Here is a 17,692-nt window from a genome sequence, read left to right on the forward strand (position 1 = left end):
CCAGAGGGCACTCGCTGTTCAGGGCAGAGTGATTTGGAGCGCAGGATGCCTGCGGAGCCGAGCGTATCCGTGTATTGGCGTTGCTGTGTGCACGTGAATCGTTTTAAAAACGTTAATCTGATGATCCGCTGATACGGTCTAATGTAAACCCCACCTAACCTGCATGTCTTTGGACTGTGGGGGAAACCGGAGCACCCGGAGGAAACCCACGCGGACAACATGCAAACTCCACACAAAAAGGCCCTCGCCGGCCGCTGGGCTCAAACCCAGGATCTTCTTGCTGTGAGGCAACAGTGCTAACCACTACACCACCGTGCCACCCCGTTAGAAAACATTTTAACATATTTCTTACTCTCCTGTTTACTGACTACTTTGAGATTAAATTAAAGTTGAAATTTTGCGGTCATGGCAACACAACATTTGCGATGGAACGTGTAGTTTTCAGGATGCAGAAACGATTTAGAAAAAAAATTGTTTTTAAAATTACAACAGCATTTAGAGATATAAAGCTTATTCCAAAAGTCATATATATATATAAAATGTTTATTTTATTTAATTTTTTACATAAGCATCCTGTACTGAAATTCACTTCCGGGAATTAGTGTAACGGTGACGCATACATATCTGAATCTTGATTGGCTGGGTTTGTCTTGTTCCAACCAATGAAACACCAGCTCTTCAGGCACGTCACATTTCGAGGCATCCAATCAGATGACTTGGTCGCGGTTTAAAATACTCAAGATAGGCTCGCGCTGCAGTTTGAAGATTTGTGTATGAGGACGGTGATCTGGGATTAAAATAATAATAATAAAATAAAAAATCGATTATCGTAAAATATTCTGAACTAATGAGCAGCTTTTTAAATATTATTGGATTAAGAAGGTGAGTTAACGATGGTTTACTCGGTATCTGTATTATATTAATCCCTCTACACTGAGTAATAGAATGCGTATTAACGTTGTTTGCAAGCTAGTTTGTTTACTCAGTCACTCACTAACCAGGTAGTTCATGTTAGTAGCAGGCGACTAGATAATATGGAAAACTAATTTTTTTGTTTAAGTTAAAATGTTTTTGTTTTTTTGTCTTCGAACAATTTAACTCAAAAGCAAGGCGTGTTCATGTAAAAAAAAAAAACCGAATGGGCGTGTACACTGCGTTTTACGGTTACCAGCAGGCTTTTGGAGGAAAAATAAACACACTTCTCGTCACTTTTAGTTAAAATATAGACAAGTTTGCGTTCATGTTTGATTAATTTCTGTCGCGAACATCTTTTTCCTGCAACAGACTTCGGTGTTTTTTTGTATGTTTGCTCTATGAGAGCATGTTTATACTGTAGTGTATATACATCTGCTCTGAAACTAATACTAATTGGATATTTTATTCATGTTATATTAACAAAAGTTCCGCTTTAGTGCTTGACGTTTTTGAGATTAAAATGTGTAATTCTGTCTGTAGAAATTGTGACATGCTTTTAATTCCGAGACTGATTGATTGATTAATAAGCTTGATCCAATACAGAGACGATAAACCGTAAAGCCGTGTATATACGTGCAGTTCACTTTCGACCGCGGTGACTGTGTTGCACACGTTGAACCCTCAGAAGTCAAAGTAATCAATAAGTATAGTATTTATATCCGGTTCGAATGAAACTACACACCCTGTAACCCTTTTTACACTCTTAATTAGATCACAGGAACACCTCTAGTGGGGAAAATGCTGATATTTTATAACGATCCTGTTATATTGCCCTGTATTTTGGGGCAAATCACAGTAGTTTATCAGTTTGTGTTCCAGCAACCACAGTTTTCTTTTGCACTTCTGTAACAGTTGCTCAAAATCCATCCAGACATCTCATCTCATTATCTGTAGCCGCTTTATCCTGTTCTACAGGGTCGCAGGCAAGCTGGAGCCTATCCCAGCTGACTACGGGCGAAAGGCGGGGTACACCCTGGACAAGTCGCCAGGTCATCACAGGGCTGACACATAGACACAGACAACCATTCACACTCACATTCACACCTACGCTCAATTTAGAGTCACCAGTTAACCTAACCTGCATGTCTTTGGACTGTGGGGGAAACCGGAGCACCCGGAGGAAACCCACGCGGACACGGGGAGAACATGCAAACTCCGCACAGAAAGGCCCTCGCCGGCCACGGGGCTCGAACCCAGACCTTCTTGCTGTGACGCGACAGCGCTAACCACTACACCACCGTGTTGCCCCATCCAGACATGTATAAATATTATAAAAAGTGTAGTCATATTTAACATTTTATTTCCAGAGGCTTCAGTGGAATTTCAAATAAAAATGGATGCCTGGTTTTAATTTTGCAACTCTCTCTGTCTCAAAAAAACCCCAAACTACTTCTGTTTACACTGTATGATTTTTCAACCCACTTTTGCTGTTGCTGACAAAAACCGTCGAACGATTGTTACAACGTTCGTCCAAAAGCAGCCAATAGGAGAACGGTACTAGACGACGCAAAACTTACTTGCTTAATAGTAGAGCAGATGAATCGTGCACAAGATGATAAAAGCATGAAACTTTCAGGGTTTGTTCTTGAGGGCATAACAATTAATTTAAGATCTGGAGGTGCTCTGTTTGACCTTGGAGGTCAATTAGAGGTCATTGAGGTCATCAATAGGACATTTCTATGCATGAGAGCTGAAATGGGTGTGTTTTGGGGAGCAATTTTGCTAAAAATGTACAGTAAGTATAAATATGCGTGTATTAAGGCATAATCAAGTAAATAAACATAAATAGATATACACCCATAGAGGTAAATGAATGAAATAAACAAAAACCGTAATGATAATAACGTAAAATTGGGAAATGGCAGATGAACTGTAACTGATAGATACCCAGATAAACTACATAAATTTAATCATTAAACTGGAAAGATTTCTTATGTTAGTGAAAACAAAACAGATTTGTTCCACTTTCTTTCTGTTCAAATTGCTGCCATGGCATTAGCTCCTGGCAAAGAAGTATATGCCACAAATGAAAAAATGTCCTCAGCTCTCCTGTTGACTGTGATGTAAGTAATTTGGTTCCATGCACTCAAGAGGAGGCAGACACAAGGCTATTCCTTCATGTGGCAGATGCTGCTAAAAAGGGACTTAAGAACGTGTTAGTTAGAACAGTGGATTCAGATGTGGTCGTCTTGGCAGGAGCTGTATTTCAGGAAGTTGACCTTGAAGAAATGTGGATAGCCTTTGGAACTGGTAGCACTTTCTGCTATTGGCATCCACAAGGTGGTTGCTGCTCTTGGTCCTTCCACTAGCGATGCTTTGCTCGCATTTCATTCTTTCACTGGCTGTGATACAACATCAGCATTCTGTGGCCGTGGTAAAAAGACTGCTTGGGACACGTGGCTTGTGTACCCAGAAGTCACGGAGGCTTTTCATGAGCCATGTATCGGCTCATGTATGGAACCTTGCCTTGGTTATTAGGCCCCAGTTGCCAAGTCTTTCAGACTGGGGATGGGTTAACAGTGACGATGGATGGCAGCCACTTTGGACAACACTACCTGAGGCCTCACAGTCGTGCTATGAGCTTTTGCATTGTGGTTGCAAAAAGGGCTGTTGTGGTCAATGCAAAAAGGCAGAATTGAAGTGTACTGCCCTTTGTGCATGTTCTGGAGACTGCAATGATTAGAATACTCACATTAGGCCTGTATCACTCATTTGGAAGTCATTTTACAATTACAAAGTATATACTGCTTGGCAATATGCTACAAAATCTCATAAAAGTTGTTGAAATTGACATAACGCATCATATATTTTAGAGTGACCTTCATCTTAACCTTGACTTCTAAGTGTAATATCACTATAAATGGACCCTCATGACCTAGAAAAATGGAAATCCACATGTAATTACAATTTTTGTCACACTTGTATGATAAAATGCCCCAATTTTTAATCCTGTCCATTGAAATTGCACATAACAAGGGTCGATGACCTCTAAATGACCTCCAAGGTCAAACTGAGAGCGCCTCCAGATCTTAAATTAATTGTTATGCCCTGGAGAACAAACCCTGAAAGTTTCATGCTTTTATCATGTTGTGCACAATTCTTATGTTTATAGGGCCTTCACAGCTCTACTGTAAGGCTGTCCGTCGATATCGATGATGTCACTCCATGCCGTCTCTCTCTTGGTGAGTTCTTCGATGGCTGATTAGTCCAATTCGGGCGGCAAGGACTCGGCCGCACACATCACATTACGTGCTCGCGCTGTGGTTGGACTGGCTGATGGCGTTTTACTCTTCTGATTGTAGCCGGTTGTGTAGGAGGCAGTTTTTGTCGAACACAGCTGTCTCCACCTGCACCTCTTGGCTGCTAATTCTTCCAGTTTTTGTGGCTCAATGCCGCAGTCCTTCAGGTTGGCCTTTAGATGGTCCTTGTACCTCTTCTGTTGCCCTCCCACAGAGCGTTTACCTTTGGAAAAACGCTCTGTGGGAGGACAACAGAAGAGGTACAAGGGTGTGGGGGCACTGGGTAGAGGCAGCGCTCGAAACTAACGGTGTCCCGACGTCCCGGGGACCATAAAAAATGTTATCGGGACACAAAATTATCATATCTGGGACAATCCCGGGACAATGGAAAAAAAATAGATCTAGAAAAAAAAGTTCTACATTAAAGGTGCAGTACGAGATTTTGGAATAACGGTTCCCGCAAGCCATATTTTGAAAAGAAACACTCCCACCCCTCATGTCTCCACCCCTCCTCCCCCTTATAAAGCCTGAGAAATTCCGGCTTTATAATGTGTGTCTATTGCGTTACACACCAGTGGAGCTCGTTAAGTTAGAGTGTAGAGAGCTTGGAAAAATAGCTCAAACTTTCTCATTTAAACTGTGTTTTCAGCCCCAATTTTCACTCCACACACATAATTTTCTCAAAAGTAGTAGCCACACTTGTCCTGATTCACACAATGTGTCTACCTGAGCGACAGGATTTACAGTTTTTGAATGAGAAGCCTGAAAGTAACGAGAGCACAGCCGCGCAGCCTCATAGACTCCCATTATAAACGTGGCAGAAAAGTCACTCGTTTTTAACTCGCTCTAGTGACCTCATTTTTTACACTACAGACAAAAAAAAATTACATCCGTGTGTTCAGGAGAGCCTTGTGGCGCTCACTGTGAAAGAATTTTGTGAATATCTCCTTCCGTTTTCGTGTAAATCCTCGTTGTTTGGAGGGAGCGCACTGAGAGAATCCTGCGCTCTGTGTGACACTCTGCTCGCTCTCACACACACACACAGAAGGGTCGGGCTGCTCGCGGGCTTCAGTCTGATTGACGTGTCAGTATCCAATCATTTTGAGGTGGTACCTCGATATGATTGGATGGCGTTTTTCCTTTATTTTACACTGTAGACTGGATTAAAATATTTCGTTTTTTGGGTCAAACCTTCTATTGTACTGCTTGCAACATGGGTGTGCATTTCATCCATTGATGGTATGGCTGATGGCTTTCAAAACATCTCTGAATGGGGCAACAGGTATATTACATAAAAATGGATAACGGTAATGGTGAAAATGATAAGTTGGCCTTATATATGCCAACAGATATTCAAGGTATAAGTAGATGAAACGAAAATAAAAGGGGTCTTATTTTCAACTACAGTGTACTGCAGATGTAGGGAGTTGAAACATTTTCTGAATGAGCTAGTTGGCCCCTTTAAATAAACGGGTATCTATTCATACAGTGAGATCGCCAAAGTTTAATAAACTGAAAATGCAATAACTGTAATTTTGAAGTAGATGATGTATAGGACATGTGTCGCTTGTGACTTATTGTAAAAATGATATAAAGGGTTCAAAATTGTATAGTTACAAATATAATAGTAACTTCATATGATAATATTAACCACTGGTTATTTCAGAGAGGAAAAAAAATGGGGACACTATTGCTTCCATTCGGGACAATACAACACAGAATTCGGGACCACTGGGGGACACAAAGAAAAAAAGTTAATTTTGAGCCCTGGGTAGAGGTCTGACCTTTGGTGGCCTGTCTGCTGCACCTTACTTCGTAGGGTGGACAGGCACCTCTGGTCCTCATCCATCCCCTAATCTCTCACATGCTGGCTCCAAGCACCACACACCGGTACACTGCTTCAGCAGGTGGGCTAAACCATGTGAGGGGCCACATCACTGTGGTTAAACCTGCGCTTGGGTGCCAGCGTAGGATCATAGACTAGACACCCTGCAACCCCATCGTGAGCTAGTCATCTTGGTCTTTCCCTTGCCACTGGAGCTATCACGGGGGGGCCAAGATAGTGGACTGAGGGCTGTGCATCCTCCTTCCACTTAAAACCTCCTTTGCACATGTTTCACTTCAAAACTCGCACAATGGCTCCAAATACTGTAGCCGTGATGGTGAACCATTTAAAAAAAGTGTTGGTGGACAGAATAATTTTACCTCAAGAATCAAATCTTTTTGTTTGTGTGAGCCCCATGAGGCGACTTCCAGATCACGCAGAACGTAGTCGTTTCCTTTCATCACGGATCTATCGTTAGGAGCTCATCCTGGAAAATGGCCGAGGTTATTGACGTCATGTCGTACAATACAGTACGATCCTAAATGTTTATGGATGCGATGATGAACCAAAAATGTGGCTGTGGGTCAATGTTCTGTTGAAAATAGCAGTGGGTGGAGCTTTTGTTTCATCTTTTCAGACAGTGATGGCACTGCATCCAGCGAAGGAAGAGGCTCTTCTAGTGTGGGTGCGTCTGCTTTTTCTCTTACCACAGTTATTATTTTTTTTAATCATCACGCAGTATTGATCTGCAAGGTGATGCGTGATGTACGGTGAAATGTTTATTGCAGATCAACAGCCTGCAGCTGGACAAACCGGTGCAGCGAATCGCAGACCTGCAGGATGGAAATCTGTTGCTCAAACTCGTCTATAAACTGTGAGTTATGTGGGGTTTTTTTTTTTTTTGGGGGGGGGGGGGGGGGGGGAGAACATGTAATTTGTTAATAATATTGGTAAAATTTAACCCAACAGGAAGTTCAGTGCATCACTCGAATCACTAACGAGTTGGTTGTTTTTGCTTTACGTGGTACAGCATGCTTGTACATTAAAACAAACCCCTGTTCTCTGATTGGTCACTGTAGGAAAGGGGAGGATCCTAACCAGGCTCCTGTGCACTTGCCTCAAGCAGAAAGGTTGTCCATCATCTCTGACTTCCTCTGCAGTAAGGTTTTTTTTTTTTTAATGTTCCAGCTGTCTGACTGTCTGGCTTTCTAGCTAGCTGTCTGTCTGACGTGTGTCCATGTTGTCTCCTCTTCCTCCTCCTTCTCCAGGGGTGTGTCATGTGGAAGAGTGTATCGTCCTCACACTGGCCAAGGGAAAGATGCTGGAGTTGGAGCTCACCAAGGTGTGTGTGTGTGCGCACGTGCTCAAAAGCTCCTTGCTTTATATTAAGTCTTTCCATTTCAATGTGGGTCATTAATGGAGAACTGAAGGCAATTTTTTTTTATCAAAATTCTATTTCTTTCATTTTATTAAATACAGTAAAGCATTTCTGACAGCTATTGTGTCGCTGCTATAGCAAGTTATGAGTGTTTGAAATATGCTCTGTAATATATCCGTCCATATGTCAAAGCAACGGCCGTAAACGAGATTCGTTGAGACCTGTGCGAGACATCGTAGGACGGAAGTAAAACGTACAGCGGAAATCAAAGCGACCGGCATTGTCAAAAGACGCGCGCGCCCTCTTTCGAATGCTGACGTAATCAAGCCGGAAGTTTTCCCCGTGTCCGAAATCACTCCCTGCTCACTATATAGTGCACAATATAGTGAGGACGCCATTTTGTAGTGCTGTCCGAAACCTGAGTGAGGATTATTTACACCCTATATAGTGCACTCAAAGTATCCCACAATGCATCATGAAAAATAGTATCACTAACCAAATTAATACATCCCATCATGCATTGCGGTCACGCTGAAAGAAATCAAATTAAAAGTCTCAAATTTGATTTAATAAAAGGCAGCGACAAAGAAGAAAGGATTCAGCCTTGATTTTAAAAAAAAAAGAACTGAAAGATGCAGCTACTTTTGTATTTATTAATGTGGGAAATGTGCTCAGTATAATATGGATTTATCACAAAAATACATACATGTGTTTTTATTGTTTTTGAAAACCCACCAGCCGACTGATCTGGCACGTTTTGTGCGACAGTAATGGCGTAAATACCAGCGTGACGGAGTAGTGTCCGAAAGCGTTTTTTTATTTTACCAATGGTTCGAAGTCGTATGGAATAATCTCCATCACTGATGAAGCTGACAGATCTCGAAATTCATCTAAATTGGAATGATACGGCGATCTGGCCGCTGTGTAAACAATTTTCAAAATGGCGGCGCTGACACTTCACGTTTGAAGTCTCGCACAAATCTCGTGAAGATCACGCAGATAAGTGACGCCTGCCGTGGACCAAACGAACTACATTCAACATGGCTAAAAACCGAAAAGGCTGATAAGTGTAATATAATATGCCAATACGAATTACGATATAGCCTAAGGTTAATAAAACCGAAAGTGTAATTGAATAACACGTTAATTAAGAAGTAAAGCAAGTTTAAAAATGACTTCAGTTCCCCCTTTAATGTGTGTGTGTGTGTGTGTGTGTGTGTGTGTGTGTGTGTGTGTTTAAGGTCGTGCTGTTCCTGTCGTACTACGGACTCCTTAACAACAGTCTGGTGCCCAAGGTGGAGTTTGAAACCGAGGTAACATTTAAAGATGTGTCTTAGGGATTTGGAGCAAAATGTTGCATCATAATTCACAGGACATCGCAATAAATACAACCCCGATTCCAAAAAAGTTGGGACAAAGAACAAATTGTAAATAAAAACGGAATGCGATGATGAAGTTTCAAAATTCCATATTTTATTCAGAATAGAACATAGATGACATATCAAATGTTTAAACTGAGAAAATGTATCATTTAAAGAGAAAAATTAGGTGATTTTAAATTTCATGACAACAACACATCTCAAAAAAGTTGGGACAAGGCCATGTTTACCACTGTGAGACATCCCCTTTTCTCTTTACAACAGTCTGTAAACGTCTGGGGACTGAGGAGACAAGTTGCTCAAGTTTAGGGATAGGAATGTTAACCCATTCTTGTCAAATGTAGGATTCTAGTTGCTCAACTGTCTTAGGTCTTTTTTGTCGTATCTTCCGTTTTATGATGCGCCAAATGTTTTCTATGGGTGAAAGATCTGGACTGCAGGCTGGCCAGTTCAGTACCCGGACCCTTCTTCTACGCAGCCATGATGCTGTAATTGATGCAGTATGTGGTTTGGCATTGTCATGTTGGAAAATGCAAGGTCTTCCCTGAAAGAGACGTCGTCTGGATGGGAGCATATGTTGCTCTAGAACCTGGATATACCTTTCAGCATTGATGGTGTCTTTCCAGATGTGTAAGCTGCCCATGCCACACGCACTAATGCAACCCCATACCATCAGAGATGCAGGCTTCTGAACTGAGCGCCGATAACAACTTGGGTCGTCCTTCTCCTCTTTAGTCCGAATGACACGGCGTCCCTGATTTCCATAAAGAACTTCACATTTTGATTCGTCTGACCACAGAACAGTTTTCCACTTTGCCACAGTCCATTTTAAATGAGCCTTGGCCCAGAGAAGACGTCTGCGCTTCTGGATCATGTTTAGATACGGCTTCTTCTTTGAACTATAGAGTTTTAGCTGGCAACGGCGGATGGCACGGTGAATTGTGTTCACAGATAATGTTCTCTGGAAATATTCCTGAGCCCATTTTGTGATTTCCAATACAGAAGCATGCCTGTATGTGATGCAGTGCCGTCTAAGGGCCCGAAGATCACGGGCACCCAGTATGGTTTTCCGGCCTTGACCCTTACGCACAGAGATTCTTCCAGATTCTCTGAATCTTTTGATGATATTATGCACTGTAGATGATGATATGTTCAAACTCTTTGCAATTTTACACTGTCGAACTCCTTTCTGATATTGCTCCACTATTTGTGGGCGCAGAATTAGGGGGATTGGTGATCCTCTTCCCATCTTTACTTCTGAGAGCTGCTGCCACTCCAAGATGCTCTTTTTATACCCAGTCATGTTAATGACCTATTGCCAATTGACCTAATGAGTTGCAATTTGGTCCTCCAGCTGTTCCTTTTTTGTACCTTTAACTTTTCCAGCCTCTTATTGCCCCTGTCCCAACTTTTTTGAGATGTGTTGCTGTCATGAAATTTCAAATGAGCCAATATTTGGCATGAAATTTCAAAATGTCTCACTTTCGACATTTGATATGTTGTCTATGTTCTATTGCGAATACAATATCAGTTTTTGAGATTTGTAAATTATTGCATTCCATTTTTATTTACAATTTGTACTTTGTCCCAACTTTTTTGGAATCGGGGTTGTAAGATAACTCCAAGCAGCGCTTTAAGGGCCCGAGCAATTCCTGGTCCCACACTTTTAGCAATGGAGGAAATCCAAGAGCCACTGTGACCATCAGCGTTTTTACCCTCCTGAGTTGCAAATGAACTCGAATCCTTGTTAATGTCAGGTTTTAATGTGTGCCAAGTCTGGTGTCGATATGCAAGTGTTGCTGAGACAGAGGCTTCACTTCCTGTTGGGTAACTTCCCTATCAGATTTGTTTACACGTGATGGGCAAACCGTGTTTGATAAAAATGTGATGCTTTTGTTCAAATTCAAAACAACATCTTTGAAAAATCAGTAATATTAAGAACACGTGATCCCTTCCAGCCAATAAAGAGAGCTTGGAAATACTGGCTCGTGGTGTCCTCTAGACAGGAGTTCAGACATGATATAATAAATTATAAACACAGAGGTGGTGATTGGTCGAGAGAGTCAAACTATTTCTCAGTAATCACCTCGAGTGACTCGGCAAAACGGCGGCCGATCACGTCATCACTGTAAGAGAGGAAGAATCGCAAATGATGAAAGAAAATACTGTTCCTGAAAGCACTAAAGATGCTCCGAAGTTTGGTATAAAACTATTCAAAGGTAAGGGTGGGATTGTGATTTTTATTTAATTGATTTCAAAACAAACTATTTAATGCGAGTCGGCACAGATAAGCGACAAGTCTGCGCGCGCTGTTATTACATCTGCATGCCGCTTTTGAAGTTCGAAATAAATGATTTTTTTAATAGGCTTTTTATTTATTTTTTTTTTAACACCTGCGTATTTTATACTGAAACAATTATCTGTCTCAGGCTCAGTGAATAATAACCTTGATTTCGTCTCTCTCGGTTATTATTCACTAATGTTCACTTCACCTTAAGAGAATAATTATTATTAAAAACGCAGCAATAAAATAAACTTGTACTAGGCTGCACCTATGGTGCTTGGCCCCCTAAATATGAATCATGATGTTTAGTGTAAGAAAGATGAGACTGGTTTTAATGTTAATTGAATGGAAGCCATGGCGTAATGGTTAGAGAAGCAGCTTTGGGACCAAAAGGTTGCTGGTTCGATTCCCTGGACCAGCAGGACTGGCTGAAGTGCCCTTGAGCAAGGCACCTAACCCCCGACTGCTCTGGCAAGAGTGGTGGCGTACCTCGTGTCTGATTAGCCAAAGAAAAGCTGATGTGATCATCAGTTTGGGTGGTGCCCGACTGAAACAAACTAATTTTGAAGCAAATAAAATAACTGACTGAGAACAGCCAGTGGTTGTAATGAAGTGTGTGAATGTTGATGTGGATTTAAAGGACCCATGGCATGGTGGTTTGTTGATGCTTTAAACGGGCTCGTGGAGGTTTCCGGATGTTATATCCGCAGCCTTTCTCGAAATGAACCCTCGGAACGTAGATATAGCCTCCTGGGAGAAAGCCCCATTTCAGCGCTTTTCCCAGTGCGTCGTTTTGCTAATGAGAAGCAGGAGGCGGGGAAGGGTAGAGGGAGGGGGCGGGCCATGGGGGGAGGGGGCGGGCCATGGGGGGAGGGGGCGGGACTGCCGTCTGCCTCCCAAGCCGGCCGAGAGTGCTCCTCGTCGGGCACGGCCAGGCAGGCGAATGCCCTGGTCCGTCCGCCCTGTCTAAAAAAAAAAAAAAAAAAAAATGGTACAACTCGAGCCCATGGTAAAACTGGGACTTTGTCATTTTTTCCCGCCTGAGGCCCATAGTAAAACTGAGCAGTGGGACTTTGTCATTTTTTTTCCGCCTAAGGCCCATGGTAAAATTGCACTTCCAGGAGGGGCTGCCGTCTGCCTCCCAAGCCGGCCGGGAGCGCTCCTCGTCGGGCACGGCCAGGCGGGCGAATGCCCTGGTCCGTAAGCCGGCCGGGAGCGCTCCTCGTCGGGCACGGCCAGGCGGGCGAATGCCCTGGTCCGTAAGCCAGCCGGGAGCGCTCCTCGTTGGGCACGGCCAGGCGGGCGAATGCCCTGGTCCGTAAGCCGGCCGGGAGCGCTTCTCGTCGGGCACGGCCAGGCGGGCGAATGCCCTGGTCCGTCCGCCCTGTCTTAAAAAAAAAAAAAATGGTACAACTACAGCAACATATCGCTTATCCAACAGAAGACATGCATTGCGGAGCAATAGTCAAACATAAGCTCATAAGTTACAGTCAATTTCCAGACTAAACTCAGTTTAACAGAGCATGCTGCATGCTCTTTAGTTTTGTAGCGCAGAGTACCTGGCTAACTGCAGGAAGCGGTTAGCTGCACAGCTAATGTAGCCATTGCTAGGCTAACGCACCGATTTTAAAACACGGCAAAACGACTTAAGTTATACACTTACTTGTTCGGTGTTTGTGGCTGATGCGGCAGGGATGCTTGGTACGGACCCAGGCTTCAGTGACAGTTGATGTGCAAAACCTGCCCTGTACTGTCCCAAGTTGTGGAAACATTCCTCAGGAAAATGCTTCCGACAAACATACACCGTCTTAGGTAGACTCGACGGCGTATTATTGGAGTAAATAAAATTTAAGCCACTGCGTCTTCAGGGGCTCTCCCGTCGGCAGTAAAAACAGACTCTTTTCTGTGTTGTCACATCCATGCACAGCGCAACTTTTGAGCTGGGCGGGGCAATCCATACAGTGGGTGGGAATCCAGAGGGGGGGCGTGGGGATCATCTCCCTTGCTGACGTAGTAAAGGGAAGAGCTTATCAACGCGCCGTTTTGACGCGCCATTCTCAAATGTTGGGCATAGTTTGGTTTACACATTTATGAAATTTCTAGCCACTTGGGTGACTTAAGAAGGTCAGAGGAACTCATTTTAACGTTAAAAAACCTCAAAGTGAAAATTTCATGCCATGGGACCTTTAAAAAAAAAAAAAATAAAGAAGTGAAAGTGTTCTCCCCCCCCCCCCCCCCCCCCCCCCCCCCCCCAAGGTGCAGATGGTGACCATGTGGCGTTATGTTGAGGATGGAGCGAGCAGTCTGTCCCTGCGTGAAGGTCTGGACAAACTCCTCGCCACAAACTGTAAGTGTCCAGAGACTCCAGTCTTTTTTTTTTTTTTTAATTCTAATTTTAGATTTGGTTTAAAAATATTAAATCCTAAAAGGCTCTGCAATGTAGAATGGTCTCTTCTGTGTTACATCTACTCTGTATAGCCTAAAGTATAATATAGAAAGTTTTTAGTGTTATTACAGTATGATTATACTGGAGGTTTGCTACATTTATTGAAGTTTTTTTTTTTTTTTTTTAAAGCTCTGACCTACATGTCGTCCGTGAGCAGTATGTCCTCGAACAGTGAGGATAACTCTCCCCTTTTCTCCCGCTCACGTCGCTCTCCAGTTGTCGACTTTGTGGAGCTCAAAACCGTGGCCTCCAGCTCGTTTGTCAGGTAAAGTTCAGACATCCGCATCAGCTTGTGAGAATGTGTTGAGATATCTGTGCTCGCCTGTCTAGAATACTTTGCTCATTCAAGGGGTTAAAAAAATTCAGTTTAATCATTAGAGAACTCATCCTGGTGGTAGGGGGAAACGACAGATCTTACCTAATGCACCTTTAGTTTTATCGCTTCTACTTTGTGTGTGTGTGTGTGTGTGTGTGTGTGTGTGTGTGTCAGCTCTCCACTACAGGAGATGATGAGCACGCCTCAGGTACAGGTCAAGCGACTGCGTAAGGAGTTGGCACGTGAAGGAGACGTGCGTGACGAGTTGGAAAGGGAGCTGGCAGAGCGCGTCGCTGTCCTCTCAGAGAAAGGTGAACCTCACAAATAAAGAGAAAATGGACCCAGAGAGAGTTGAGAATCTAGACCAGTGCAATCTAATACTACTGTGGTGGAAAAGCTTAAGAAGACTTGAGGCTGTCAGGAAGAAAGCAGACAGAAAGAAGTTTCTTATAATATTTCTTGCAAGAAGACTCCCTGCTTTATACTTGCCAGAATAACTTGTATATCGGATATCTTCTTCATCTCAGGGTGTTCAGCCGTGGCACCCTCTCGATCATTAAAGGAGAACTGAAGGCAAATCTTTTAAGATCAAAATTCTATTTATCGTTTTATTAAATATCGGAACGCATTTTTGATCGCTATTTTGTCGCTGCTATAGCAAGTTATGAGTGTTTGAAATGTACTGTGTAATATATCAGTCCGTATGTCAAAGCGATGGCCGTAAACAAGATTCGTTGAGACATCGTAGGACGGAAGTAAAACGTACAGCGGAAATCAAAGCGAACAACGTTGTCAAAAGACGCACGCGCCCTCTTTCGAACGCTGACGTAATCAAGCCGGAAGTTTTGTTTGTTTTGATAGAGATCAGGAAAGTTTGAAAAAAGTAGGCAGTAATCGTCATTTAAAGGAACAGTCCACCGTACTTCCATAATGAAATATGCTCTTATCTGAATTGAGACGAGCTGCTCCGTACCTCTCCGAGCTTTGCGTGACCTCCCAGTCAGTCAGACGCAGTCTGACGCGCTGTCACTCCTGTTAGCAATGTAGCTAGGCTCAGCATGGCCAATGGTATTTTTTGGGGCTGTAGTTAGATGCGACCAAACTCTTCCGCGTTTTTCCTGTTTACATAGGTTTATATGACCAGTGACATGAAACAAGTTCAGTTACACAAATTGAAACGTGGCGATTTTCTATGCTATGGAAAGTCCGCACTATAATGACAGGCGTACTAACACCTTCTGCGCGCTTCGACAGCGCATTGATACCTTCACTCTTTTTTTTTTTTTTTTTTTTTTTTTTTTCCTCCTCCCCCGCCCCCCCCTAACTTCCGTCAATACAACCAACGTGACCACCAAGACAAGTAGCCTGCACTCCTTGGAACACAGTCTAGTCAGGAAGCATCAGGTTATGGCTGTGTATTGATGGAAGTCAGGGGGCGGGGGAGAGGGGGAAAACAGGAGTGAAGGTATCAATGCGCTGTCGAAGCACGCAGAAGGTGTTAGTACGCCTGTCATTATAGTGCGGACTTTCCATAGCATAGAAAATCGCTACGTTTCAATTTGTGTAACTGAACTTGTTTCATATCACTGGTCATATAAACCTATGTAAACAGGAAAAACGCGGAAGAGTTTGGTCGCATCTAACTACAGCCCCAAAAAATACCATTGGCCATACTGAGCCTAGCTACATTGCTAACAGGAGTAACAGCGCGTCTGACTGACTGGGAGGTCGCGCAAAGCTCGGAGAGGTACAGAGCAGCTCGTCTCAATTCAGAGAACAACATATTTCATTATGGAAGTACGGTGGACTGTTCCTTTAAACTCGCTTTTGTGCAATACTTCGTTTGGAAAACGGTCTTCAAAATGGCGGCGCTGACACTTCTCGTTTCGAAGTCTCACACAAGTCTTGTGAAGATCACGCGGATAAGCGACGCCTGCCGTGGACCAAACGAACTAAATTCAACACGGCTAAAAACCGAATAGGCCGATAAGTATAATATTTAATTGCAATTAGTTGCCAATACGAGTCACGATATAAGGTTACTAAAAGCGAAAACATAACTGAATAACACGCTAATGAAGAAATAAAGCAAGTTTAGAAATGACTTCAGTTCTCCTTTAACCACTGTCCCGACACGTACACACGTTTAAGGCCAATTTATGCTGACAACCCAGTCCTCGCAGACGGCGCAGCAGATAGCGTCTGCGTAGCCCCCCCACCTTCGCAGACGCTCTGCGCGCACCTCCCAAAAATTGTGACCACCACAGAAGCCTGGCAGACAGCGTCGCAGACAAGAGGGCTCTGATTGGTCCACTCTACATCCGCTGTACACGCACTTCCGCTTCCCTACTTTCCCGGTTTGGTTTGTTTTCACGACCGCCATTTTTAAAAACACGAGCGAAGATGGAGCAGCACGAAGAGCGGTTGATCGAGGAAGTGAGGAAGTACGCACATCTATACGACTCCAGTTCTAGTCATTATAAGTAACCGGAGGATAAACACTCCACTAACCACACCCACCAACTACTCCTAGCGATTTCGCGACTTCGCGCCCCCTTGCGTTGTGGCGGTGAATAACATCGCGCACGCCTATTACTCCCCGCTCAACGATAAATTACAACTGTCTGCGAAAAGCTGTCTGCGAAAGCCTTGTCGCAAGAGCATGCAGAGGCCTTTATACTAACCTAAAAAACAGAACACATGCGTTCTTCATCTTATATACAGGGCTGTGAAAAATCCGCGGAATTCCGCGAATTTGGCCGCCAAAAATATAATTTTAGTAAATCATCTAATTTTGCAATAAAAATTGGGGGGGGGGGGTAGGTTTCTTTTGCGACAATGACAGACCGGTTTACGGCATTTGCGCCATGCTTACAAACCATGGCACGAATCTTGTGCTATTTAAACACGCTTTCGATATCAACGGTTTTGAAAAGGAGAATTTCGCGGTATGTCCATGTCACGGAGGGACATCGTTCAGAGGGAGGACGGTGAGACCGACGATGTCAAAAAAAAATTTGACAAGGAAAATGGCATCAAAAATCCATGGAATTGGCGATGGCTGGAGTTTAAAGTCGGTCGTGAATGAGCACATACGGAAGATAAAAGAACCGGGGAAAGCTTACCGCATCTTGTGCCATCAGGATGTGAAGTACGGTTCTGATGGAAGAACGCGTTTGGTTGACCATGTTAGAGGAAAAAAAACATGCGGAATTGGTGAAATTGAAGCTGTCGAACTATAGATTACCAGGTAGACCATCTTGTTCACATTTATATATTCAATTTATTATAATAATAATAAACAGTTCAAATTAAATGGCATGGTTGAGAAAATATTTGCTTTCAGGAGGAGATGCTTCAAATCTATCAATATACACAAAATCTGTTCAGCTTCTGGGGCCCTGCGGGCCCCAGGCCCACGGCTCCTGGGGGGCTGCTCCTCCCAGACCCCCTGCTAAAATTGTTTCCTCGGATTTTGTCATTTCTATTTCACAGCCCTGTATATAAACATGAGACACAATGTCTGACCTTTACTAAGGATCTGAGAGGCACAGCAATTCTCTAAAATTACATTTTTCCTCTATATTATCTAGAGACGTTCAGTGTTGGATTTGTTAGATATTCATCATTCTCTCTCTCTCTCTCTCTCTCTCTCTCTCTCTCTCTCTCTCTCTCTCTCTCTCTCTCTGTCTGAGACAGAGGGACAGATCAGTCAGCTTCAGCACAGGCTGCAACGCTTGCAGAGGGATCAGGACGAGATGGAGAAGGGGCATAAAGCTGCACTGAGTGATCTCCAGCAGCAGAATGATGGGTAACCGCTGTGTAACTCCGTTATGATGTTCTCCGTTAT

At 43.3% G+C, this 17,692-nt stretch overlaps 1 protein-coding gene across 1 annotated transcript in view; it reads left to right on the forward strand.

Annotated features, from left to right (window-relative positions):
• The first annotated feature begins 721 nt into the window (after window positions 1-721).
• The window catches only part of numa1 (nuclear mitotic apparatus protein 1), a 31,026-nt gene continuing 14,055 nt past the window's right edge, over window positions 722-17,692 (forward strand). The window contains exons 1-10 of the mRNA XM_060943321.1: window positions 722-882; window positions 6,677-6,724; window positions 6,828-6,913; window positions 7,119-7,198; window positions 7,308-7,381; window positions 8,659-8,730; window positions 13,337-13,427; window positions 13,656-13,791; window positions 14,017-14,153; window positions 17,542-17,653. Coding sequence (XP_060799304.1) covers window positions 6,683-6,724; window positions 6,828-6,913; window positions 7,119-7,198; window positions 7,308-7,381; window positions 8,659-8,730; window positions 13,337-13,427; window positions 13,656-13,791; window positions 14,017-14,153; window positions 17,542-17,653 — 830 coding nt within the window. The 5' untranslated portion in view covers window positions 722-882; window positions 6,677-6,682. The remainder of the gene's footprint in view (window positions 883-6,676; window positions 6,725-6,827; window positions 6,914-7,118; window positions 7,199-7,307; window positions 7,382-8,658; window positions 8,731-13,336; window positions 13,428-13,655; window positions 13,792-14,016; window positions 14,154-17,541; window positions 17,654-17,692) is intronic.

The sequence above is a fragment of the Neoarius graeffei genome, chromosome 16 (assembly GCF_027579695.1).
Source record: "Neoarius graeffei isolate fNeoGra1 chromosome 16, fNeoGra1.pri, whole genome shotgun sequence".
Lineage (NCBI taxonomy): Eukaryota > Metazoa > Chordata > Actinopteri > Siluriformes > Ariidae > Neoarius > Neoarius graeffei.